Source organism: Mustelus asterias, chromosome 8 (genome assembly GCF_964213995.1).
Source record: "Mustelus asterias chromosome 8, sMusAst1.hap1.1, whole genome shotgun sequence".
In the NCBI taxonomy this organism is placed as follows: Eukaryota; Metazoa; Chordata; class Chondrichthyes; order Carcharhiniformes; family Triakidae; genus Mustelus; species Mustelus asterias.
The window spans coordinates 84,057,044-84,084,675 of record NC_135808.1 but is presented as its reverse complement, the minus strand read 5'-3'; the positions used below and the strand labels follow the sequence as shown (position 1 = coordinate 84,084,675).

The 27,632-nt window shown below is 42.9% G+C and overlaps 1 protein-coding gene across 1 annotated transcript in view; it reads right to left on the bottom strand.

Moving 5' to 3' along the window:
• ror1 (receptor tyrosine kinase-like orphan receptor 1) overlaps nucleotides 1-27,632 on the bottom strand; it is a 332,421-nt gene that overhangs the window by 275,857 nt on the left and 28,932 nt on the right. The window contains exon 2 of the mRNA XM_078219199.1: nucleotides 565-705. Within this exon, the coding sequence (XP_078075325.1) occupies nucleotides 565-705 (141 nt within the window). The remainder of the gene's footprint in view (nucleotides 1-564; nucleotides 706-27,632) is intronic.

Genomic DNA, 27,632 nt, shown 5'->3' with positions numbered 1-27,632 from the left:
TAGAGGAGATGAAATGCCTAATCCCTTCACATTTCAGACACTTATTGTACTGACAGTTTACTGGTAAATTAAAAACTATGCAAAGAACTGCCCAACACTGCATTTTCCGAAATTGAAAAGCAAAATCAAATTGCCACTTGAAAGGCAGCGTGTTTACTGCACCCAATACCCATTTACAGAAACATCATTTAAAACAAGGATAGACTTTAAAATAGTTTTCTTTAATTGAACTTTTTAAAATTGGATCCCGAGACAAACAAGGCAAAGTTTGCACTTGGTGTGAAACTGACAGGCTGTCCACACAGTTACTGACATCCCGGGAGGAGATTGGTTTGAAAAGTAAGTACATTATTCTACATATATTTATCATCCAAATGCTCCAGCGCTTCCACACAACTTGGAGCCTAACCCCGCACACAGATTAGCACCAGATTTATTTCCATTAAAAAAAACACATCCTGGAATGTCTAAATAACTCTGGGTCCCATTTAACCACATCCGATTCTCAGCCAATGTTTTAAAAGAGAAACTGGCTTTGCAGTTGGCGTTCGCCCCCCCCCTTACCGTTAGCGGAGTGCTGAAGCACCAGGTTGGATCCCAGGAAGAGGAAGAGAGTTTGGAAGTTTGCAGCCCAGCCTAGGGGATGTTTAGCCCCGGGATGCTCCATTGCCCCAGTCGCTGCTGCTGCCGCTGTCCACACTTCAGCTGGGGTTTATTTATCTCGGGGATTGCTGCTGAGCCACGGGAGGGTTTATTTTCTCTCTCACTCGCTGTGTCTTCAAGCCCTCTGTTGCTTCACCCTCTGTAAAGTCTGCAGCATCCCATCTGTAGGCTCGCACACGGGCTGCTGCTGCTGGGACTGGGACTGATGCACTCTCTCCTCTCAGTCTCCCCCCCCTCCTCCGGGGAGATCAGAGAACAGCTCAGCAGCACCACCCCGTGGAGCCCGACTGCAGCTCGGCATCGCCACCCTGTGCAGACAGAGAGAAGTACAGAACTACCCCATTGGGTAAGGGAGAGAAAATATAGAAAGAACTACCCCATTGGGTAAGAGAGAGCACTACCTACATTTGATTTGATTTATTATTGTCAGATGTATTAACATACAGTGCAAAGTATTGTTTCTTGCGCTATACAGACAAAGCATACCATTCATAGAGAAGGAAACGAGAGAGTGCAGAATGTAGTGTTACAGACATGGCTAGTGTGTAGAGGAAGATCAACTTAATGCAAGGTAGGTCCATTCAAAAGTCTGGCAGCAGCAGGGAAGAAGCTGTTCTTGAGTCGGTTGGTACATGACCTCAGACTTTTATATCTGTTTCCCGACGGAAGAAGGTGGAAGAGAAAATGTCCGGGGTGCGTGGAGTCCTTAATTATGCTGGCTGCTTTGCCGAAGCAGCAGGAAGTGTAGACAGAGTCAATGGATGGGAGGCTGGTTTGCGTGATGGATTGGGCTGCATTCACAACCTTTTGTAGTTCCTTGCGGTTTTTGGCAGAGCAAGAGCCATACCAGGCTGTGTGATACAACCAGAGAGAGAGAGAAATACAGAATGACCTCCATGGGATAAGACAGAAATACAGAACTACCCCCCATGGGGTAAGAGAGAGAGAGAGACATACAGAACACCCCGCTGGGGTAAGAGAGAGAGAAGTACAGAACTACCCCCATGGGGTAAAAGAGAGAAATACAGAACTACCCCCATGGGGTAAGAGAAAGAAAAATAGGATGGTAGGGACAGGAACAGGCTATTCATCCCCTTGAACCTGCTCTGACATTCACTACAATCATGGCTGATCAGACAATTCAATACCTTTTATGCACATTATCTCCATAACCATTTACGGTATTGTTAATCAGAAATCTCTACTTTAAACATGCTCAATGACTGAGCTTCTATAGCCCTCTGGGAGGCATGGTGGCACACTGCTGCCTCACAGTGCCAGGGAACCGGGTTCAATTCCAACCTTGGGTCACTGTCTGTGTGGAGTCTGCACATTCTCCCCATGTCTGCGTGGGTTTCGTCTGGGTGCTCCGGTTTCCTCCCACAGTGTAAGATGTGCAGGTAAGGTGGACTGACCATGCTAAATTGTCCCTTAATGTCCAAAGATGTGTAGGTTAGGAGGTTAGCAGGGTAAATGCGTGGTGTTAGAGAGCTAGGGCGCAGAATGAGGCTGGTTAAGATGTTGGAAAGTCGGTGCAGACTCAATGGGCTGAATGGCCTCCTTCTGCACTGTAGGGATTCTATGATTCTAATTCCAAAGATTCACAACCCTCTGTGCAAAGAAATGTCTCCTTATCTCAGTCCTCAATGACATCCCTCTTATTTTGAAATTGTGATTCCCCAACGAGGGGAAACATCCTATCAGTGTCTACCCTGTTTATTCCTTTAAGTATTTTGTAGGTTTCACTGAGATCACTTCTTATTCTTTGAAACCCTGGAGAATACAGGCCCAATTTCTCCAATCTTTCTTCATAAGCAGTCCACCACCTCTGGAACAAATCTGGTGAAATACAAAACTTCCCCCATGGGGGTGCGAGAGAGGGGCTGGGATTCTCCAGTGCCGCTGCTCTGAATGGAGATTTGGCTGAGCACCAGTTCTCGCTGTCAGTGGTGGTGAGGCAAATGAGGCTGGAGAATTCGGGCCAGAGAGTCATAATCTCCTCCTCTCTCGTCCCAAAGAAAGAACAAAGTGGCACGAACTCTCCTGCGGAAAACGAAAGGAAAAAAAAAGTCCTGTGTCCGTATAGGACTTTTCATGATCACCAGATGTCTCAATTTAAGTGTTCATTTACAATGGATTTGAGGAAGAATTTCTTCTGAGTGGTGAATCTTTGGAATTCTTTATCTTTATAAGGTTAGCTGTGGAGGCTGAGTTCTGTAACACTTTCAAGGCTGAGATCATTAGGTTTTTAATCAATAGGGGAATTAAGGGTTATGGAGATAAGGCAGGAAAATGGACTTAGTGAGTGTTAGATCAGCCATGATCTTGCTAAATGGTGGAGCAGGCTGGAAGGGCTGAATGGCCTATTGCTGTTCCTATTTCTTATGGCCTTATGATAACTGACCAAATCCTTTGACTAATTGTTAACTATAGCTTGTTCTTCCAGCTCTATGGTATTATTGGAAGGTTAACAAGCATAGAAATGGTTTCTACACCAACTTCATTTCAGTAGTTAAGAAACATGAACTGCTTCTGACATTACTGTCCTTCGCATCTGCCCCAGTCTCAATCTATAAAACCCAATTTAGAAACCTGTGCTACTGGTGAGAAACCTTATCCGCCGCCATACATATTGTAGTTTAAATGCAGCCTTTTCAGGATTTTTGATACACATCGCCTTCACTGGGCCCGACCTGCAATGTACATTCAGAAAATGTTAGTTCTCCCTGTTTCATATTGTTTTTAATCTCACATCTTAGCCAGCTCTATTTCTTTTCTGACTTCCCATGGTTTCTGGTTTTATTTAAAGTCTTTCATGTGAGATTCGGTCAAAAGTCTAAATAATCATCAGAAATTCCATTATTTGAAATATCCTTCAAGAATCAAGGAGCTTTGTCAAGTAGATCTTCCATTGCTAAATCCATGCTGACTGGTTCCTATTAGGCCGTTGCTTTATTCCTCAACCTGACTCATAGAATCATAGAATCCCTACAGTGCAGAAGGAGGCCATTTGGTCCATCGAGTCTGCACCGACAACAATCCCACTCAGGCCCTATCCCCATAACCCCTCATATTTACCCTGCTAATCCCCCTGACACTAGGGTTAATTTAGCATGGCCAATAAACCTAACCCGCACATCTTTGGACTCCTCAGGATCATAGAGTCATAGAGTCAGATGTTTACAGCATGGAAACAGGCCCTTCGGCCCAAATTGTCTATGCCGCCCTTTTTTTTAAACCCTGAAGCTAGTCCCAATTCTCCGCATTTGGCCCATATCCCTCTATACCCATCTTACCCATGTAACTGTCTAAACGCTTTTTAAAAGACAAAATTGTACCCGCCTCTACTACAACCTCTGGCAGCTTGTTCCAGACACTCACCACCCTCTGTGAAAAAATTGCCCCTCTGGACACTTTTGTATCTTCTGCCAGCCTTTTGGGCCAGACCTATCATTCTCATCCAAAGCATCAATATAAATGACAAATAACAGTGGACCCAGCACCTTAAACCTATCTCCCCTAGTTTTAGACTCCCCCACCTTTGTGAAAAGATATTGACTATCTAGCTGATCTGTGCCCCTCATTATTTTATAGATTTCTATAAGATCACTCCTCAGCCTTCTACACTCCAGAGAAAAAAGTCCCAGTCTATTCAGCCTCCCCTTTATAACTCAAACCATCAAGTCCCAGTAGCATCCTAGTAAATCTTTTCTGCACTCTTTCTAGTTTAATAATATCCTTTCTATAATAGGGTGACCAGAATTGCACACAGTAATCCAAGTGTGGCCTTACGAATGTCTTGTACAACTTCAACAAGATGTCCCAACTTCTGTATTCAATGTTCTGACCAATGAAACTAAGCATGCTGAATGCCTTCTTCACCACTCTGTCCACCTATGACTCCACTTTCAAGGAGCTATGAACATGTACCCCTAGATCTCTTTGTTCTGTAACTCTCCCAAGGCCCTACCATTAACTGAGTAAGTCCTGCACTGGTTCAATCTACCAAAATGCATCACCTCGCATTTATCTAAATTAAACTCCATCTGCCATTCGTCAGCCCACTGGCCCAATCGATCAAGATCCCGTTGCAATCCGAGATACCTCTCTTCACTATGCCACCAATCTTGGTGTCATCTGCAAACTTACTAACCATGCCTCCTATATTCTCATCCAAATCATTAATATAAATGACAAATAACAGTGGACCCAGCACTGATCCCTGAGGCACACTGCTGGTTACAGGCCTCCAGTTTGAAAAACAACCCTCTACAACTCTCTTCTGACATCAAGCCAATTTTGTATCCATTTAGCTACCTCACCCTGGATTCCATGAGATTTAACCTTACGCAACAGCCTACCCATGCGGTACCTTATCAAGGCCTTGCTAAAGTCCATGTAGACAACGTCGACTCCATTGCCCTCATCTACCTACTTCGTTACCCCTTCAAAAAACACAATCAAATTTGTGAGACATGATTTTCCACTCACAAAGCTATGCCGACTGTCCCTAATCAATCCTTGCATCTTTAAATGCCTGTAGATCCTGTCTCTCAAAATACCCTCCAATAACTTACTCACCACAGATGTGAGGGTCATTGGCCGGTAGTTTCCAGGCTTTTCACTGCAGCCCTTTTTAAACAAAGGCACAACATTTGCCACTCTCCAATCTTCAGGCACCTCACCTGTGACTATCGATGATTCAAATATCTCTGCAAGGGGACCTGTATTTCCTCCCTAGCTTCCCACAATGTCCTGGGATACACTTCATCAGGTCCCGGGGATTTATCTATCTTGATGCGCTTTAAGACTTCCAGCACCTCCTTCTCTGTAATATGTACACTCCTCAAGACATCACTATTTATTTTCCCAAGTTCCCTCATATCCATACTTTTCTCAACAGTAAATACTGATGAGAAATATTCATTTAGGATCTCACCCATCTCTTCTGGATCCGCACATAGATGACCTTGTTGATCCTTAAGAGGCCCTACTCTCTCCCTTGTTACTCTTTTGCCCTTTATGTACTTGTAGAAGCTCTTTGGATTCTCCTTTGCCTTATCTGCCAAAACAATCTCGTGTCCCCTTTTTGCCCTCCTGATTTCTCTCTTAACTCCATTCCTACACCCCCTATATTCTTCAAGGGATTCACTTGATCCCAGCTGCCTATGCATGTCATGTGCCTCCTTCTTCTTCTTGACCAGGGCCTCAATATCCCGAGTCATCCAGGGTTCCCTATTTCTACCAGCCTTGCCCTTCACTCTAAAAGGAATGTGCTTGCCCTGAACCCTGGTTAACACACTTTTGAAAGCCTCCCACTTACCAGATGTCCTTTTGCCTTCCCACAGACTCTACCAATTAACTTTTGAAAGTTCCTGCCTGATACCATCAAAATTGGCCTTGCCCCAATTTAGAATTTTAACTTTTGGGCCAGACCTATCATTCTCCATAGCTATCTTAAAACTAATGGAATTATGGTCACTGGTCCCAAAGTGATCCCTCACTAACGCTTCTGTCAGCTGCCCTTCCTTATTTCCCAAAAGGAGGTCAAGTTTTGCCCCCTCTCTAGTTAGGCCATCCACATACTGAATGAGAAATTCCTCCTGAATACACTCAACAAATTTCTCTCCATCCAACCCTCTAATACTATGGCTGTCCCAGTTAATGTTGGGAAAGTTAAAATCCCCTACTATTACCACCCTATTTTTCTTGGAGCTATCTGTAATCTCCTTACATATTTGCTCCTCAATTTCCTGCCTATAGTACAACCGTATCAAAGTGATTTCCCCGGCCTTATTTCTCAGTTCTACCCATATAGACCCAATGGCCGAACTCTCGGATATATCCCCTCTCGGTACTGCCGTCATGTTTTCCCTAATCAAAAGTGCAACTCCCCCTTCTCCCTTACCTCCTGTTCTAGTTTTCCGATAGCATCTGTGATACACTATCAATTACGATACGAGGACTCCAGCGAGTGAGTGAAATAACAGGCTTTTATTCGCAAAGAACTGGAGCACACCCTTGTAGCTAACCTGGCCCAGACTGAGGCGAGGAGGAGGAACCATTACCTTTATACCTCGCTCAGGTGGAAAGGGAGGAGTCTCGGGCCAGATGCAGCATGGGTGTGTCCAGGCATACAACATGTAATTACAGTGGGTCACCACAATCTGTACCCTGGAACATTGAGCTGCCAGTCCTGTCCCTCCCTTAGCCACGTTTCAGTAATTGCTATAATATCCCAGTTCCATGTACCCATCCAATTCCTGATTTCATCTGCCTTGCCCATCAGGCCTCTTGCATTGAAACAAATGCAGTTTAATCTGGACTTCCCTTGCTCTCTGTCTTGCTTTCCATTCCATTATTTCACAGGGTCATTCCATTATTTTACCTATTGCTGGCATTTAAATAGCTGTATCAGATTTCTCCCTCTTTTTAGTATTGGTATTACATTTGCCTTCAATCCCACGGAATCTCACCAGTTTGCAGTGATTCCTCCATATTGTGAGCTGTGGATCAGTTGGTATCATTCATGCCTCTGTGTCTGAAGGATTGTTGTATGAAGTCCTACTCCAGAGACCCGAGACCAGTAATTATGCTGACACTCCAGTGCAGCAAAGAGAGTTCTACATGGTTGGAGGCATTAACTTTTGAATTATATCTAAAAATAAATGTCTTGCCTGTCATCTTAGGTGAATGTGAAAGATTCCACAGCACCATTCTAAAGAAGAGCAAGAGTTTTCCCCAGAATCCTGATAAATATTTATCTCAAGCTACTTTCTAAAACACATTGGCCATTCACGCCCCGCCATTGCTGCCAGCGAGAATGGAGAATTTGGCACTCAGCCAAATCTCCATTCACTGCAGCAGGACCAGAGACTCTCAGCTGTGGACAAAGTCCGAGAATCCGGCCCATTGTCAGGTAATTTATCTCATTGCTGTTTGTGGGAGTTTACTATGTACAAATTGGTTTTGGCATTTCCTAAATTAATAAGTATCTATACTTTAAAAGTACTTCATTGCCTGTAAAGAGTTTGGGATTTATATATATATATAATACAAACAAAGTTTTAAGTTTTTTTTAAGTTTATTTATTAGTGTCACAAGTTGGCTTACAGTAACACTGCAATGAAGTTACTGTGAAAATCTGCTAGTCGCCACACTCTGGCGCCTGTTCGGGTACACTGATGGAGAATTTAGCATGGCCAATGCACCTAATCAGCACGTCTTTCGGATTGAGAGAGGAAACTGGAACACCCGGAGGAAACTCATGCAGACACGGGGAGAACGTGCAAACTCCACACAGACAGTGACCAAGCTGGGAATCGAACCTGGGTCCCTGGCGCTGTGAAGCAGCAATGCTAACCACTGCGCCACCATGCCGCCCTATGGGTGGGAATTTTACAGTCTCGCTCGAGCTGAAACCGGAAAATCCCATCCGAGATCAAGGGACCTTCCCATTGTCTGCCCCTCGCCCGCTCCCCTTCCCGTGGCAGGTGGGACAGTAGAATTCCGGTATGTATCTGCGGTTTGTACTGTGTTAGTCCAGTTCAGTATAGAAAGAGTTGGGCTCGTAGAATTGGCGCCAACTTCTTTAGGTTAGGGACAGTGAGGAATTCACACAATTGTTTTGGATAATTTCTTATAACAGAACATTCTGGAACCAACCTGAGGCCAGGCCGTACTAGATCTGGTATTGAGCAAAAGGATGGAATTAACTAATGACCTTATAGTGAAGGCATCCTTAGGTTGCAGTAATCATAATACGATTGAATTTTACATTCAGTTTGAAGGAAGAAAGAGTGGGTCTAAGATTAATATTTTAAACCTAATTAAGGGCAATTATGAGGGCATGAAGCTAGAGCTAATAAAAGTGAACTGGCAATTTAGCTTCAGGGATAGGTCAGTTGAAATGCAGTGGCAGACATTTAACGGGCTATTTCAGAATAGATGCATTCTAATGAGAAAGAAGAATTCCAAAGGAGGATATACCATTTGTGGTCAAGTAAAAAAGTTAAAACTTAAAAGTCAAACTTAAAGAAAAAGCATATCATTACGCAAAGATCGGTGGCAGGTCAGAAGATTGGGCAGAATATAAAACAGAAAAGAATGACTAAAAGATTAATAAGGAGGGAGAAATAGTAATGAGGAGGCAGTATGAAAAGAAAAGCTAGCTAGAAACATAAAAACAGATAGAAAGAGTTTCTATAGATAATTAAAAAGTGTTCACAAAGTGAGCGTTGGTCCTATGGAAAATGAATCTGGGGGAATTAATAATGGAAAATAAGGAGATAGCAGATGAATTGAACTGGAATTTTGTATTAGTCTCCATGATAGAAGATAAAAATAATATCCCAGAAATAGCTATGCATTAGGATATGAGAGGGAGGAACTCAAGAAACCTACAATCACCAGGTAAGTGGTAATTAATAAGTTGTTAGAACTGTGAGTTGACAAGTCCCCGGGTGCAGATGGATTTCAACTTAGGGTCTTAAACGAAGTGTCTAGTGAGATATATATGCTTTGGTTTTAATTTTCCAAAATGCACTAGATTTGGGGAAGGTTCCATTAGATTGGAAAACAGTAAATATAATTTCTTTATTCAAAAAAAGGAGGGAGATAAAAAGTGGGAAACCACAGGCCAGTTAGCTGTCACAGAGAAAATGTTAGAAACTATTTTCTTATATAGGTCATCAAATTACCACTATGTCATACCTTAAATTCAAAATAAAGGCCTGGATTCTCCAAAAACAAAACTAAGTGCCCAATGGGTGGAAAAATGGGAGTGTTTCCTGCCTTTTTTTGTGCGTACTTACCAGAACGAATCTCTGACACTTTATGCAATGCAGAGTGCCTCAGCGTGATGCCCTCTATTATGTCGGGGCAGGGCCTATTCCCACGTGAGAGGCCGGCAGCATGGTGCTGAGCGGGCCACTGCACATGCGCCTATCTGTCAGTGCAGAGATTGGCGCAAGTGCACTGTACCCCGCCCCCCCAATCACAGGCATCCAATTGCTGGCCTTCCCTGGAACCCCCTGACTGCTGGCCTCCTGACACCCACCACCCCCAATTGCTGGCCTACTTCAAGGGGGTGGGATCAGAGGGGGTTGGACATACTATTAGGAGGTGATCGGTGGAGGTGGGACCCCACTGCCACTCTACAAGTGGGATTGGTGGGGGAGGGAGGAGGCAATCGTGGCTGGCTTTGGGGGTGGTAATGGGCCTAGTCATTGGGGGGCGGGGGGGGGTTGGGGCTGGCTGCGGAGAGGGGAGATCAGGGCTGGCGGGGGGTGGGTGAGGAGATCAGGGCTGGCCCAGGGAGGTTCTTAATTGTAAATTGAAATTGTAATTTCCCTAGGATAATCAGCTCCATGGAGCTGATTGCGCTAAAAAAAAGCACTTCAGAGACTCGCAAAAACGTCACTAAAACCCCCTGCTGTTGTCTCCCGTGCAGCGCAGCATGCTGGGAGAATCACAGGCAAAATTGTTTAAATACTCCTGCACAATATTAGTAGCATTAAATAACATAACCTTGTACATGATCGCCCCAGAAAGGAGTGGGAAATGTTTAAAATGTGTTTTCTAATCTAATTTTGTCTTTGGCATCCTTAAATGGGCATTGCCTTTCCCTTAAAGTGGCACTATCTTTGTCTTTGAAGGGCATTGTCTTTGGATAGCACACTTTAGGAGGTTCTAAGATTGCCATTTTTGTAGTGCACTAAATAGTTGGTGCTCATAAAACTTTGATGGTGGGTCAATGGAGCTTAGGAGCAATTTGGTGAAAGGCATATTTAAGAATGATGTCGGAAAGTACTTGGCGCAAAATTTACAACACAGAAATATGCCAATCAGCCTAAATAGTCTATCCCAGTGTTTGTGCTCAACACAAGGTTCTTCCCACTCTGTTTCATATAATCGTATTAGCATTTCTTTCTATTCTTTTCTCCCTTATCTAGTGACATAGAAACATAGAAACTAGAAGCAGGAGTAGACCATTCGGCTCCTCGAATCTGCTCCACCATTCATTTTGATCATGCCTGATCTTGGAATTCAATATCCTGATCTATCTAGCTTCCCCTGAAATGTATCTATGTTTTTTACTTCAATTACTCCATGTGGGAGCAAGTTCCACATTCTAACCATTTTCTCTTGAATTAATTGATGACTGTTATATATTTATGGCTTCTAATTTTGGATTCCCCATCAAGTGGAATCATCTTCTCTACATCTATCAGAGGGTTGTGCTACTTTGAAACTCTCTGCCTCAGAAGGTGATGAAGGTGGGGGTCATTGAATATTTTTAAGGCAGAGGTAGACAGATTATTGACAAAGAACAAAGAACAGTACAGCACAGGACCAGGCCCTTCGGCCCACTAAGCCTGTGCCGACACAGATGCTTCTCTAATGTAATATTTTCTTGCCTCTACGTGGTCCATATCCCTCTATTCCCTGCCTATTCATATGTCTATCCAGATGCCTTTTGAACATTGTTATAGAATCTACTTCCAACACCTCCTCCAGCAGCGCGTTCTAGGCATTTCCCACCCTGAGTGAAAAGCTTGCCTCTTACATCTCTTTTAAACTTTCCCCCTCTCACTTTCAACCTATGCCCCTGAGTAATTGACCCTTCAACCCTGGGAAAAAGACTGACTATCCACTGTATCCAAGCCTGTCATAATTTTGTCAACTTCTATCAGGTTCCTCCCTCATTCTCTGACGCTCCAATGAAAACAATCCAAGTTTGTTCAACCTTTCTTCATAGTCCATATCCTCCAAACCAGGCAACATCCTGGTAAATCTCTTCTGCACCCTTTCCAATGCATCAACATCCTGCCGGTAGTGTGGGGAATAGAATTGTACACAATACTCCAAATGCGGCCTAACCAAAGTCTTATACAGCTGCAACATGATTTTTCAATTCCTATACTCAATGCCCTGACCAATGAAGGCCAGCATGCCAAACGCCTTCTTGACCACCTTGTCCACCTGAGTTGCCACCTTCAAGGAACTGTGGATCTGCACGCCTAGTTCTTTCTATATGCTAATATTTCTAAGGGCTCTACCATTTACTGTATGCTTTCCTTCTGCAGTAGACCTTCCAAATCGCATTACCTCACATTTGTCCAGGTCAAATTCCATCTGCCATCTTTCAGCCCAGGTCTCCAGCTGATTTATATCCTGCTGTATCCTCTGATTTATATCCTGCTGTATCCTCCTCACTATCCGCTACTCCCCCAATTTTTTTATCATCTGCAAATTCATTAATCACATCACCTACATTTTCCTCCAAATCATTTATATATATTACAAACAACAGAGGCCCCAGCACATATCTTTGTGGAACACTGCTTGCCACAGACCTCCAGTTAGAAAAGTTACTCTCTGCTTTCTATGCCCAAGCCAGTTTTGTATCCCTCTTACCAGCTCACCTTGGATCCCGCATAACTTCGCCTTCTGTATCAGCCCGCCAGGAGGAAATTTATCGAAGGCTTTACTGAAGTCCATGTATACAACATCCACTGCCCTGCTCTGGTCAGTTTTTTTGTCACTTCCTCAAAGGACTCAATCAAGCTTGTGAGGCATGACCTCCCCTTCACAAACTCAAGCTGCCTATCACTAATAAGCCTATTCTGTTCCAGATGTGAGTACACCCTGTCCCTAAGTGTCTTCCCCAATAATTTCCCCACCACAGATGCAAGGCTCACAGGCCTGTAATTTCCTAGATTGTGTCTTCTGCCCTTCTTAAACAAAGGAACAATGTTAGCTACTCTCAAATCCACTGGTACCTCGCCCTTGGCTAAAGTGGATACAAAGATTTTGGCTAATGCCGCAGCAATTTCTTCCCTCGCCTCTCAGTATTCTGGGCACAGTAAGAAGGAGCAGCACTCCGAAAGCTCGTAATTTCAAATAAACCTGTTGGCCTTTAACCTGGTGTTGTGCGACTTCTTACTGTGCCCACTCCAATCCAAAGATGTGCGGGTTAGGTTGATTGGCCATGCTAAAATTGCCCCTTAGTGTCCTGAGATGCATAGGTTGGAGGGATTAGCGGGTAAATATGTAGGGATATTGGGGAGAGCCTAGGTGGAATTGTGATTGGTGCAGACTCGATGGGCCTGATGGCCTCTTTCTGCACTGTAGGGTTTCTATGATTTCTATGAATCCAACGCCAGCAACTCCACATCAGTATTCTGGGACAGACCCTATTTGGCCCTGGGGACTTGTCCACTTTAATGTTTTTCAAAACCTCCAATACCTCCTCCCTTTTTATCTCAACGTGTCCTAGAATGTCAATATCCTCCCTTCTACACTCACCATCCACCACATCCTTCTCCTTTGTGAATACTGATACAAAGTACTCGTTAAGGACCTCACATCTGGCTCCACATACAAATTCCCTCCACTGTCCTAGAGTGGACCTACCCTTTCCTTAGCTACCATCTTCCTCCTTATATATGCACAAAAAGCCTTGGGATTCTCCTTAATTCTGCCTGCCAAGGACATTTCATGGCCCCTTTTAGCTCTCCTAAGTCCCTGTTTATTCCTCAAGAGCCTTATCCATTTTCAATTTCCTGAAATTTATGTGTGCCTCCTTCTTCTTTTTCATTAAGGTCACAATCTCTCTTGTCATCCAGGGTTCCTGAATCTTGCCATCTTTATCCTTCATTTTTACAGGGGTATACTTGTCCCCTGACTTTTAAAAGACTTCTACAGATCGGACGTGGATTTACTCTCAAAAAGCCGCCCCCAGAGTACATTCCCTGGCTGCTGCCTAATACTGGGAAGGTAAAGGTATCAAAAGGTATTGGGAGTAAATGGGAATGTAGAATTTGTAACACAAACAGATCAGCCATGATTTTATTGAATGACAGAACAGACCTACTTCTATGTTGTATGTGTATTTGTATGTTCTTTTCTGGAGTATGGACTCCCAATCTGTATTGTCTTTCTATACAGTATCACCCTCTGTTTTCTGGTATCATCCAGGTAAATCTCTTTTTCATCTTTTTCAATGCTTCCAGATCCTTTCGGAATATGGAGATGAGAGTGTGGTCTAGCCAAAATTCTACATAAGTTTAACACAATTTCCCTACTTTCAACTGAATCCCTTTGGAAATGAACCTCGGTGCTTTGTTTGCTGTTCTTATGGCCTTGTGGTAACCTACCTTGCTATTTTTAATAGATTGTGCATCTATCCCGTTAGATCCTGAGATAATTTTTGCAAAACATGTGAAGTTCCAATCTGGATTTGGAGTGGAAACCTTGGTGTCACTTAAGAATCATAGAATCATAGAAACCCTACAGTGCAGAAAGAGGCCATTTGGCCCATCGAGTCTGCACCGACCACAATCCCACCCAGGCCCTACCCCCATATCCCTACATATTTTACCCGCTAATCCCTCTAATCTCAGGACACTGAGGGGCAATTTTAGCATGGCCAATCAACTAACCCACACATCTTTGGACTGTGGGAGGAAACCGGAGCACCTGGAGTAAACCCACGCAGACACGAGGAGAATGTGCAAACTCCACACAGACAGTGACCCAGGCCGGGAATCGAACCCAGGTCCCAGGAGCTGTGAAGCAGCAGTGCTAACCACTGTGCTACCATGCCAATTTGATGGTGTAATCGAGTAGACATTCCAGATGAATGAGCTAAGATAGATCTGTATTCACCATGTGAAAATGGGAAGGATTTTAACACTGTGAATGAAACACTTCCTCCGCCTTATAGATTGATAGAATGTTACAACACGGAAACAGGCCATTTGGTCCATCAATCTGTGCCAATGGTTTTCTCCACATGAACCACTCAGGTTGATCCCACACTTCTGTCTACTCCCCATACCATCTAATAGTCCTCTTTTTCAAGTAACTAATTCCTTTTTCAAACCAATTATGACCTTGCTTTAACACAACTCTTGTGACAGTAACATTTTATATTTGAGCACTTTATGTAAATAATATTTTGATCACTAGCCTTTAATTCTTTTTTGTGATTATTTTAAGTTTGTGCCATTTATTACTTATCTTGCCAACCCAGAAACAAACTGCTATTATTCACCTTACTGCAACCCTTCATTATCTTGTAAAGCTCCATCAGTTCTCACTCCCAGTGGAAAAAAAACACACTTCTCAAGTTTCTCCTCAAAATCATAATCTTTCATCGCAGTAAAATCCTGCTGAATTGATATTGCTTCACTGCTTATATATCCTTCCTGTTATACAGTGGTCAAAATTGTACAGAAATTTTTAAATCTGTAAATGTAAAAGGATAGTTAAATGAATGATGGGGGCAATTTCAGGACAGAAAAAGGAACTCTTCTTAAAGTTAAAGTTTATTTTATTAGTGTCACAAGTAGGTTCACATTAACACTGCAATGAAGTTACTGTGAAAATCCCCCAGTCGCCACACTCCGGCACCTGTTCAGGTACACTGAGGGAGAATTTAGCATGGCCAATGCACCTAACCAGCATGTCTTTCGGACTGTGGGAGGAAACTTGAGCACCTGGAGGAGACCCACGCAGACACAGGGAGAATGTGCAGACTCCGCACAGACGGTGACCCAAGCCAGGAATCAAACCTGGATCCCTGGCACTGTGAGGCAGCAATGCTAACCACTGTGCCACCCAGACAGAGGGCATGACTGAACGAATACTTTGCCACCTGACTCCTGAAAAGGAGAGGGTGAAGTTAATCTTTCAGGAGAAGAGAGGGAAGTGGTGATGCTGGGTGGAATTTTCCCATCAAGGGAATCGTAGAGGGCGAGATGCAGACCATGCAAAGGTCCATTGAGCTCGGACAGGAATTCCCGGCCTTGGGGCGAGAGCAGCTGGAAAATCCCACCCATTGGATAGAATAAAAATAGAAAAAAGATGCCAAATATGTTGCCAAATTGTTAACTCAAAGTTAACAAGTCCCCTGTTCCAGATAGAATGTATCCTAGGTTGCTGAAGGAAGCTAAAGCAAAGATAGCAGAAGCCGTGACATCTTCTTCTGATCCTTCTTGGTCAGCTGTGACTTAGCTGATAGCAGTCACATCCCTTGCGTCAGATGGCTGGAGATTCAAGTGCCATTCCAGACCTGAGCGCAAAACCCAGACTGATACATCTGCAGCAGTGCTGAGGGAGTGGAGTTCTATAATTCGCAAATAAATGATTGAGACTTGCACATGGAATTGGGATAGAAGACATTATATCATAAAAAACACTTTAAAAATTGTTTTAACAATACGTGAATCTCTTATCATAATGGAGAAATTTGACATTCAACAGATATAAATTATTTGCTCAGGGCCAATGAGGCGATTTAGCAGCAATTATGAGCTAAGTTAGACATTAAAAACCCAGTTACACCTCATTTTACAATGTGTAATTTTTTTCAAGGGTTTTAGAACCGAGACGAAAAACATAAGAGAGGATTGATTGCAGTCCACGGGGATTTCAACAACGTCACCTTATGGAGAAGTGGAAAATCACTGGCAGAAACTTCTCAGTTTCCATGTTAGCGCATGCTCAGATTCCAAAAATTGCTGTCAGTTTCAGAGGAATAATGACAGCAAAATCTATTGCAAAATCCAGGCCACGATTTCAAACAGAGGATTATCATGATCTGAACTGAAAGCTCATGGAATCAGGTCCCATAGAAGCCTCTAAAGACAATTGAGCAAGCATTTGATTTGCAATAATGTGCAGAGTAATGTGGGAAAAACTGGGGTATTGATTTAAATTGGACAGCTCTTTCAAAGAATTAGCACAGACATGACAGGATGCATAGTCTCCTGTGCTGTAACCCTCCATGATTCCTTGCTTCAACTAGGTTGTAATTAATATCTTGTTCAACTTTAAAATCACCTCTCTGAATTTATGTTCTCTGCTTTTTGATTCTCCTTGTACTATTTCCTTCAATGACATTTGTATCCACATACCGTGGCTCATAGTTGACAATGCACTTTAGGTTTTCTGCAGGGTGCAAGCTTAACTGGGAAAGTCAATAGACTGGCCCGCAGCTCCAATTTAAAGTGATGTGCACACTTAAAAATGCATGTAGCTGCGTATTTAAGACTCAATGCCTAAGTCTTGAAATGGGTCTAGAGGCCACACACTTTATCTCAGGTAAGGGAACACGAACACTGAATCAAGCTGACATTTTCCCTACCTATCTCTAGTTACATATTCACCTCCTCTGTGAAACTGAGAGAAAATACTTACTCCTGCTATTTTATTACATTCCACTGCAAACTTGACTCTTCATCCTTTAGTAGCCCTCCCTCTGTTTTGACTTATTCTCTTACTATTAATATGCTGATAAAAAGCCTGATAATTTCTTTAAATGTATTTGTGGTTTATTTTCTCCTAAACTCCTCCTTTGCTTTTCTTGCTATTATTGTAGCCTTCCTAAACCTTACTCATACTTTTCCTGGCTCTCAGTTTTACCACATCTGTCACGTAAATGTGAAATACTTCTACTTTAGTTTCCAAATTTGATCTAGCTTCTCTATCTAATTTGAATCCATTGAATTTTAATCCAATGAAGCAAAGCGTTCTCAATGCTCCTTTTTCCCTCCTAGTTTCCCTCCTACATCGAATTTCATCTGAACCTCTTCTATTTTCTGCTTAAATATTTCTGTCACAACAAGTGGGGTTTTCATTTGCCTTTCCACTGTAATAACAATAGTACCGGCATGGATGGCAGCAGAAGTTTGGGCTGGAACCTCATTTAATTTTTACATTCAGTATTTTCCTGCTGAGTAATGAATGAAGTGGTAACAACAAGGGTAACATTAGAAGCATTGAATTCAAAGTGGGAACATCTAGGCAGTGATGATCATAATATTGTTACTGCTGGATTTGGGCAATGTTGATTGAGGGATGCCACAGGGGTAGGGATAATGTCAGTTCAGTTAAGAAATGGAGAACTTTTAAAGTTGTATTGTGAACAAGGAAGCCTCTGCATCGATCAGATTAAAAATGGAGGATGTATGATAAAATGTGACAAAAATGCCTTAACAGTGAAGTCTGAGAACAAGGAAAAGAGGGCCAGCTAGAAGATTAATAAAATCTACCATTAGATTGAGCAGAAAGGCAATGGAAAAGAGGATTGTGGCTAGATATGGCAATTATAAGAAGGCCTTTTACAATTCACTTCAGTTCAGACTCAGAGGGTGATCAGAGGCTACATAGGACCTTTAATAATTCCTTCCTGGAGGATTTGGTTGGGCTTTGTAGAAATAATCAAGAGGCTGAATGGTTACTTGGCATCTCTTCTTTATTACTTTAGGCAGCAAAAGAAGCAATGCGGTCATGAAGAGAAACTTTTTCACACATCGACTGATTAAGATGTGGAATGTACTGCCTGAGAGAGGCAGATTCAATCGAGGCATTCAATAGGAATTTAGATTATTATTTGCAAAGGAAGAATATTGGGGAGAAGGTGGGGAGGAATGGCATCAGATGAACAGCTAATTTGAAGAACTGGGGTGTGGACACGATGGGCCAAATAACCTCCTTCTACGCTGTAACAATTCTTTGATTCTGTGCTCCCAATGTTAACCGAAGGTGTGACACTTTAATTAAATGTATGGAAAGTAATATATAATTAGTTTGGACTAGGATTAGGACTTCTAAAGCACACTGGCTACTCATGGTATTCACCTTATTGTGCTGAAAGAGATGTGGATTTGTTATGTCAACTGTTGGCTCACATATTCACAGTTTATCAAGATTTTTGAGATTGTGAAGCATGATATAAAAGCAAGCAGGAAACATTCATATGAAGAAACGCACTGGTCGTTAAAAAAAATGTAAAATTGAAGGTCAGATCAGCAAAATCGACTAATGTGTAAAGCAAAATGCAGCCAAACGTACATAAAATGTAGAAATAATGGCCAAAAGAAACCTTAATTTAAGAGGTCTGCTTTAATGGGACAGCTCCCAAACAGCACATAATTTTTATGAGTGAAACTCGTGCTTTGCTGAGAGGGGGCCAGTGGGGAGCGAGGGGGGTGGGGGGGGGGGGGGGGGGCGGGGGGCGGGGGGGGGGGGGCGGGGGGCGGGGGGGGGGGGGCGGGGGGCGGGGGGGCGGGGGGGGGGGAGGTGGGGGCACAGTCTCACTGCAGTAATTAGATTTGAAAGTGTAGCCCATGATTTTAATGTAGTAACGGGGCTGCAAATTTTGGTGGTAGGGCATTGTGAAATTTACTCACATAGCTTCCCGATACGCTCCCAAAAAGCACTCCTAGGCCAATATAACAGTGGTTGGAGACATGGGAAAATCCACAATACATGATTCACAAATTTTCTTTGAGTAGACCCAAGTGCTCATGAAGGATGGGTAAGCTCCATCAAACAGTCAGGCTGTGAAGTTATTTAAATCCCTAATCCTTCAAAAATAAAAATAAAAGCTTGCCTGTGAAATTGAGGAGTAATAAAGCTCAAGTTGTTAAGCGATACAAATCCCCTGCTCTTTAAAAATTAAAAAAAAGTAGGCTAACATGGAGTATTCATCAGCTGAGAGCCTGTAGCCAATGGTAATCAGCAGGAGGTTTCTCACACCTATGGCCTATACCCATAAGAGTGCAGTCAGCTTTAGTGGAACTTACTTATACCTGTTGTATAGCAAAACTTCTGACTATGCTTAAACAATTCATTTCAAAATACATTGAAGACTTCCATGGCAGTTTCTCAGTTTTTTTTTGAACGTGCCAATAACTATCTGCAGTACCAGCTAAATTTCTAGGTGGTGCTACAATAGGTCTTCACAATGTTAATACGCATGGAATAGAATCATAGAATCCTACTGTGCAGCATCGAGTCTGCACCGACCACAATCCCACCCAGGCCGTATCCCCATAACCCCATGCATTTACCATAGCTAGTCCCCCTGGTACCAAGGGGCAATTTAGCATGGCCAATTCACCTAACCCCCGCATCTTTGGACTGTGGGAGGAAACTGGAGCACCCGGAGGAAACCCACGCAGACATGGGGAGAACGTGCAGGTCAGTGGGACTAGGCATAAAATGGTTCGGCACAGACAAGAAGGGCCAAAAGGCCTGTTTCTGAGCTGTAATTTTCTATGGTTCTATGGTCCACACAGACAGTGACCCAAGCCGGGAATCGAACCCAGGTCCCTGGAGCTGTGAGGCAGCAGTGCTAACCGCTGTGCCACTGTGCCGCCCTGACATGTGTCATGTTAACAAGATGCTGCTATTGCTATTTTGAGCCTGATTAAGTAATCTTGCAGACTATACGAAATCCACCTAGTTCCTGTATCAGAATGATAACAACCTGTCCACTTTGAATTGTTAAAGAGGAATCTAATTATAACATAATTAGATTTAACCTGATTAGTCAAGCTAGGGCACTCAACAATTTAATGTTGGTTCTTTCATTAAAAAGTCATGCCTATCTAATCTACTACTAGATTATTTTGCAGAAATGACAAGGTTAGAGGATTAGGACATCCTGGAAAGCAAGGGTTAATTGGACTTCCATAAAGTCTTTGATAAGGTGCTTTACAATAGGTTACTCTACAATAGTCTTTGATGAGGAACTCCACAATAGGTTACAATACAATAGTTTTTGATAAGGTACTACACAATAGGTTACTCTACAATAGTCTTTGATAAGGTATTTCACAATAAGTTACTCTACTTGACAAAATTTTGTGGTATTCGTTGAGACCTGTTACAATGAATTGTGAATTGGTTGCATTCCCAGAGGCAGAAGGCTGTGTTAATGGTTTTGGATCTGCCTGGAATCTGGTTACTAGTGCCATTCATAAGGGACAGTTGCTATTCACCATTTCCATAAATGATAGATGTTGGTGCTGAGATATGATCCCCCAGTGCATGGATTACCTTAAAGTGCAAATAAATGGATAGTTCTCTCAAAGATCCAACATGGGCACGGCAGGCCCAATTGTCGTCTTCTATCCATGGAAGAATAGAATCTATAGAACCCCTACAGTGCAAAAGGCGGCCATTCGGCCCATCAAATCTGCATTGACTCTCTGAAAGAGCATCTTATCTAGGAAACCACGCAGGGATGGAGAGAACGTACAAAAGTCACACACACAGTCATCCAAGGCTGGAGTTGAATCTAGGTCGCTGGCACAGTGAGGAGGCAGTGCCAAACACTTTGCCACCATGCTGTATGATCCTATAATTGTGAAAAGTGTGTGAAATGCTGGGACTATGCAGGAGAAGGGACAGCAAGTGAAGTTTTGGAAGAAAGGCCTTTACTTTAGATAGTGCAGTGCATTGTTTTGTGACAGGGCCAAGAATAAGTGTACTTACACACTATATGCTACGGAAATGAAATCAGTTGAAAGAGAAGTGATTTTGTTGTTATTGTCTATAACTCTCCAAAGGTTCATGACCAATATTGAGAAGTCGCAGCCAAAGCAAGTAAGGTATTAGGTTGCATAAATGCAGCTATTCAATCTAAAACAAAGCATGCTGTCTTCTCTGGCAGGAGCGCTGTGGAGCCAGGAGGAATGCTCCTGCCCCTCCTGGCTTCAGATCAATAAAAAAATATTATTAACCTTACTGGTTCAATGATGACAGTTGGCGTGCCACTTCCACAACTCGAGTGGTGCCGGCCTCATCTCTGCTCTACTCAGAACAGCTTAAAATAGCCTATTTTGAGCAGTTAGCCTGAATGCCCAGAAAATAACCTGGCACAATTTCAGATCAGACTTTATTTTTATGTTTCTTGGGGTGCAGCACATTTGTCCCTGACATTGGACCTGATATGCCGGTAAAATGGGAACAACCAGATCCAATTTCTACCTTTTGGCCTTAAATCGTGAGATATCATGAGAGAGTGACTAGTAACCATAAAAATACATGCAGCAGGTAGATCAGCAACTGAATGAGGAAGGTAAAATTCAGGTTGCTGAATGACCTGTTTGCATTTTTAATCTATATTTCAAATTTCCAGCTTGCACAGATATTCCTTTTATCTCTAGTTATGCAAGCATCTTGACTTCTTACATATTAATATCATCCATAGACCTCAGTAAACCGCTAGTAAATCATTCCGATTGTACTATATTTCAGCCCAATGAAAAGACCCTGTGTTTTGAGTGTCAAATGGAATAAACACTTTTTGATGTTATTTATCTGTACATAATATGTTGTTTTTACAACTAGTGGACAACATGATAATATATTTGAAAATTCTTGACGATTTTTCTTCCAGACAAGAATTTAACATTTAACTTGTAGGACAGTTTTAGTGACAGTGATAGATGGCACTGCAACTTCAATGAACACTGCTGTGTGCGTAACAGTGTATGTCTACTTGCATCTATGATTCCCCAAATGCCAATTTTCTGAATGTAGTCACATTGAATTTACACAAGAAATAGAGGCAGAAGTCGGGCATCAGACGCTTCAAGCCTGTCCCACCAGTCAGTATGATCATGGCTGATCTATGCTGGTCTCAACTCCTTTTCTGTGCCATTTCCCCATAACCCGCTATTCCTCAATCTATCAAATATTTATCCATTTTCACTTTAAATACTTCTAATGTCATAGAATGCCTACAGTAGGAAGGAGGCCATTCGGCCCATTGAGCCTGCGCTGACCACAATCCCACCCAGTCCCAATCCCCGTAACCCCATGTATTTCCCCTGCTAATCTCCCTGACACTAAGGGGCAATTTAGCTTGGCCAATCCACCTAACCCACACATGTTTGGAGGAAACTGGTGCACCCGGAGGAAATCCACAGGGTAAACGTGCAAACTCAACACAGACAAACACCCGAGGCTGGAATTGAACCTGGGTCCCTGGCACTGTGAGGCAGCAGTGCTAACCACTGTGCCACTGTGTCATCCTCCATTATCCTTTGGAGTGCTCAATTCCAGAGATTCACCACCCTGTACGAGAAGAAATTTCTACACACCTCAGTTTTAAATTTAATCTGTTTTGAAGAGAGCAAAATGGAGAAGTCCATCTTCTTGGCATGTGACATGGAAAAGTCATGGCATGGGCAGATAATTTCAAAAATGAAATAATATGTTTATTTCAATTTACCCATTAAGTCCCTTACTTCGACCACACCAACAATCAGAGCAAATCGCACTTTACCGTAACAAGGTAAAACATCTCAAGGTGCTTCACCAGAGCATTATCAAGCAAAATTTGACATCAAGTCAGAGAGATATTAAGACCCACCAAAAGTTTGCCAAAATAAGTTATTTTTGAGGAATGTTGAAGGAAAGAGAAGCCAAGGGAGAGAATTCTAGAACTTAAGGCCTTCACAGTTGAAGGCACAGCTATCAGTGGCAGAATAATGAAAACTAGGTACTCAAGAAGCTAAAATTAAAATGAGTCCAGTTATCCTGGAGGACTGTTGGAGGTCACAGAAAGAAGTCTCACAACACCAGGTTAAAGTCCAACAGGTTTACTTGGCAGCACAAGCTTTCGGAGTCTCGCTCCTTCATCAGGTGAGTGAGGAGTTATGTTCACAAACAGGGTATATACAGACACAAACTCAATGTTTGAGTTTGTGTTTGTATATGCCCTGTTTATGAACACAACTCCTCACCCTCCTGATGAAGGAGTGAAACTCTGAAAGCTTGTGCTGCCAAATAAACCTGTTGGACTTTAACCTGATGTTGTGAGACTTCTTATTGTGCTTACCCCAGTCCAACGCTAGCATCTCCACATGGAACTTACAGAGACAGGGAATAGCAAGGCCCTGCAGGGATTTGGAAACAAGGATAGGAATTTTAAGATCAATGTGATATTTAACCAAGAGTTAATGTAGGCTAGCAAGCACAAGGATGATGGATGGACAGGATTTGGTGAAAATTAGAATAAGGGCAGCAGAGTATGTGATGAGCTTAAGCTTATGAGTCATAGAATCCCCCAGTACAGAAGGAAGCCATTCGGCCCATCGAGCCTGCACCGACAACAATCCCACCCAGACCCTATCCCCATAACCCGACATATTTATCCTGCTAACTACCTTGACATTAAGGGGCAATTTACTGTGGCCAATCAACCTAACCTGCACATCGTTGGAGTGAGAGAGGAAACTGGAGGGTGTAAAATGGAGGCCTGGCAAGAGTGCGTGGGAGTAGTCAAATCTAGAGGTAACAAAAAGACAGAGAATCCCTAGAGGATAGAAGGAGGCCATTCAGCCCATCGAGTCTGCACCAACAACCATCCCCTTCCCCAACCCTATCCCTGTAACCCCATGTATTTACCCTCCTAATTCCCCCTGACACCAAGGGGCAATTTAACATGACCAATCAACCTAACCCGTACACCTTTGGCGTGTGGGGGGAAACACCAGCATCCAGAGGACACGGGGAGAACATGCAAACTCCACACAGTCACGCAAGGCCGGAATTGAACCCGTGTTGCAGTGCTAAACCACTGTGCCGCCCCTTGGATGAGGGTTTCAGCAGTAGATGAGCTGAGGCAGGAGTAGAGTCAGGTAATATTACAGAGATGGAAAGAGGAAGCCGTAATAATGGCATGGCTATGGAGTTAGAAGCTCATTTTGGGATCAAATGTGACAGCAGGGGTGCAAACAATCTGGTGCAGCCTCAGGCGGTTGCCTGGGAAGGGACGGAGTTGGTGACTGGGGAACAGAGTTTGTGGCAGGGACTGAAGACAATGGTTCCATTTTTCATAATATTTAGTTGGAGGGAATTTTGGTTCATTCAGCTCTGGATGCTGAACAAGCAACTTGCCAATTTACAGAAGGTGGAGGGGTCTAGAAAGGCAGTGGTGAGGAACAGCTGGGTCTTGTCAGCTTACATTTGTAAGCTGACGCTGTGTTTGAATGATGTTGCAGGTGAAGCAACATGTGGGTGAGAAATGTCCATTCCACAGGTTACATGCTCCAACATGGTGTATATTTAGCTCTGAAAAAGAATCAGACAGACTCGAAACGTTAACTCTGTTTCTCCCTCCACAGATGCTGCCAGACCTGCTGAGTTTTTATAGCATGTTCTGTTTTTATTTCTGATTTCCAGCATCCACAGTATTTTACTTTTATTGTTGTGTATATAGTCCGTTCATCTCTTTTCCTGAAAGAGATTTTTCTGTGTTTTCCCAGATAGAATCTTTCCAGAATCCTTTCCTATCCTAAATCTACATTATATGTTCTAGAACAGTCTCCCTGGCATTTCTAAAGTTTGAGCAGTTCAATAATCACTCTGTTAAACTCACCAATGTAATGAAAGGTCACTGTCATGAAGGTGCCTATTAATAAGCAATAGCAAGAATATAACAAAACTCACAGGTAGAAGCCACCAGCATTTCAAAAGGCATTTCACAGGTTGTGAGTCTCCCAGTTATGAGGTTAGCAGGCTTTAGACAGTCTGGAAAAATACATCATCCTAATAGGAAACACTTTAATTAGATGATTGAACTATCAAGGGAAGGCATATAAATGTTAATTTTTTAGCGCCATAGAAGCTGAGGGACAGACAGGAAATACACAGAGAGAGAGAGAGACATCAAAGGGAAAAATAGTATAACTGCCAAAACTCAGGGATGTGGAGATGCCGGCGTTGGACTGGGGTAAACACAGTAAGAAGTTTAACAACACCAGGTTAAAGTCCAACAGGTTTATTTGGTAGCAAAAGCCACACAGGGAAGCAGGCTGGCAGATTCCACCCAGCAGCACAGGAACCAGTTCGAGCTAACAGACAAAAAACAAGAGTGTAATAACCTTCGTGGAGGAAGTTAAAATATCTTCACTGAACCAAGAAGAGATGTTTCCCAGAATGACTCCTCAATTGTGTACAGTGTGGTAACTATAAACTGGACTTTACTTATAGACCCATTGAAGTAGATGTTGTTTGGGGGAGTGGGAAGTCCTGAAAAGTTCAGATTGCTTAAATATACTTCAGATCAAAAAGGGTAATTTCTGCATGAACTGTGTGGGTGTGTTTAGTAGTTCCTATACGGTAATTGTCCTAGACCATTATAGTCCTGTTTGTGTATATACGTCTTTTCTTTCTTGTAGTAATCTTTTTTAATAAGTGTCTTACTATGACTGGGCTGGGTACTTTCTCACTGGGTCTCGCGCATGGCTCCTCACACCATTCCTGTAAACAAAGCTATACACCACCACAAGTCGGTGTTCCAAGTTGGGACATTCACAGATAACTTCAGCTGGGTTCATGACAGTCACAATTTGAAACATTGGCTGGGATATTTCAGTCCCATTGTTGTGGGATCCACCGTGGGAGATTTTTGGAGCCAAGCCAAAAGTCCATTGACTTTCGGCAGAACCGAATGATCCCGAGTGCCCATTAACACTGTTTTTCTTTTCATATATGCTGCTGCTTAGCATGTTCTGTGTTTATTTCAGATTTCCAGCATCTGCAGTATTTTGCTTTTGGATGCTACACTCACTATTCAACTGCCTCTATCTGCACCTATACATCTAATTGCCAATATTGTTCCCAATCAGATATTCATCCAATTTCCTAATTAACACCACAGTGGAAGTCTTGGATTGCAAAGTATCAGATCCAAATACCAAAAAGAATTAATACACCAATAAAAATACAAATAAAACAATATACTGCGGGATCGCAACATTGAATAGAATTCAGATTACTGATTGGAGAGGAAAGGTGTAATGAGGTGATGTGGCCAATTAAGAAACCAACTCCATGAGTACCATCCAATAAGGGATAAGGACTTGTGAGAGGGCTGCTGGCTGACAGTGTAGTGGGGACAATACCAGCACCAGAGAGGTACCTTCAGTGAGAGTGGCGGTTATCATTGCAAGAGTTTTAACAACACCAGGTTAAAGTCCAACAGGTTTATTTGGTAGCAAATACCATTAGCTTTCGGAGCGCTGCTCCTTCGTCAGATGGAGTGGAAATGTGATTTCCACTCCATCTGACGAAGGACTTAAACCTGGTGTTGTTAAAACTCTTACTGTGTTTACCCCAGTCCAACGCTGGCATCTCCACATCATGGTTATCATTGCAGCAGGGCAAGCATTAGTGCAGATATCAGTCTCCAGGAAGTAGCTGCAAGGGCTTGCCTGCTGCTTGGGGATAGACTCCCTTTGTGAACTACTGCCGGCAAATAAATTTAAACTCTCAACTGAGTCACATCTCCGACCTCCCACTGCAAAATCACTTCCGATCCCTTTACACACCCCTGACACAGCTGTGCGTCCCAGGGAATATTGCTTGCGGCATGGTAAATTGCAGATAAATGGCTCATTACTATCCTGAATTGGATTCCTGCCACTGTACAGGCTGCCGGCGAACTTGTTAATCCTCCTCCAGGAAACGTGGACAGAGGCAAGAACGTGTTGGCGAGCAACCCACACGCATTTCTCCAAATTCCCTCATACCCCTGCCTCCAAAGCTGCCTCAGCGATCCTGTGAAAATTCAACCCCCGAATGAAAAAAAAGCAAACTTGCCAACCAAAACCTTAAAAGTGATTCTTTGAGAAACATTATCCCACAGGCTAGCATGCTGCTGTAGCTGTTTCTAATGATGAGGAACATTGCCAATGTGGAAGTTGCAAAAATATCACAAGATCGAGCTTGAATGAGTCTTGTGCTGGCCATCAGCACAGCCTCCTAAATGCTGACCTTTTTCCTCTACCATAAAATGAGGCCTGGCACACGCCCAAATATGTGGCCCACCCTCCCATCCAGTGAGGTTCTCCACTGCCAATGGAACTCCATAAAAATCACTGCACTGAGATCTGCATCAAAGAAGAAGTTTGGCAAGAACAAAACCTCTATAATGGCAAACTGACAGGATACTTCAACAAGCAGTCAAATATATTACGTGAATTCTATGGAAATTGTGGAGGATGACAAAATGGCAGATGTATTAAATTAATTTTCCTTGGCATACGCAGGCAGTCGACAAATTCCAGAACTGGTCATTTGAACTGCAGAATCTATCAAACATGGAAGAGTCAATAAATCACGAGTTCAAGGAAAGTCAAATAATTGACTCAGATGTT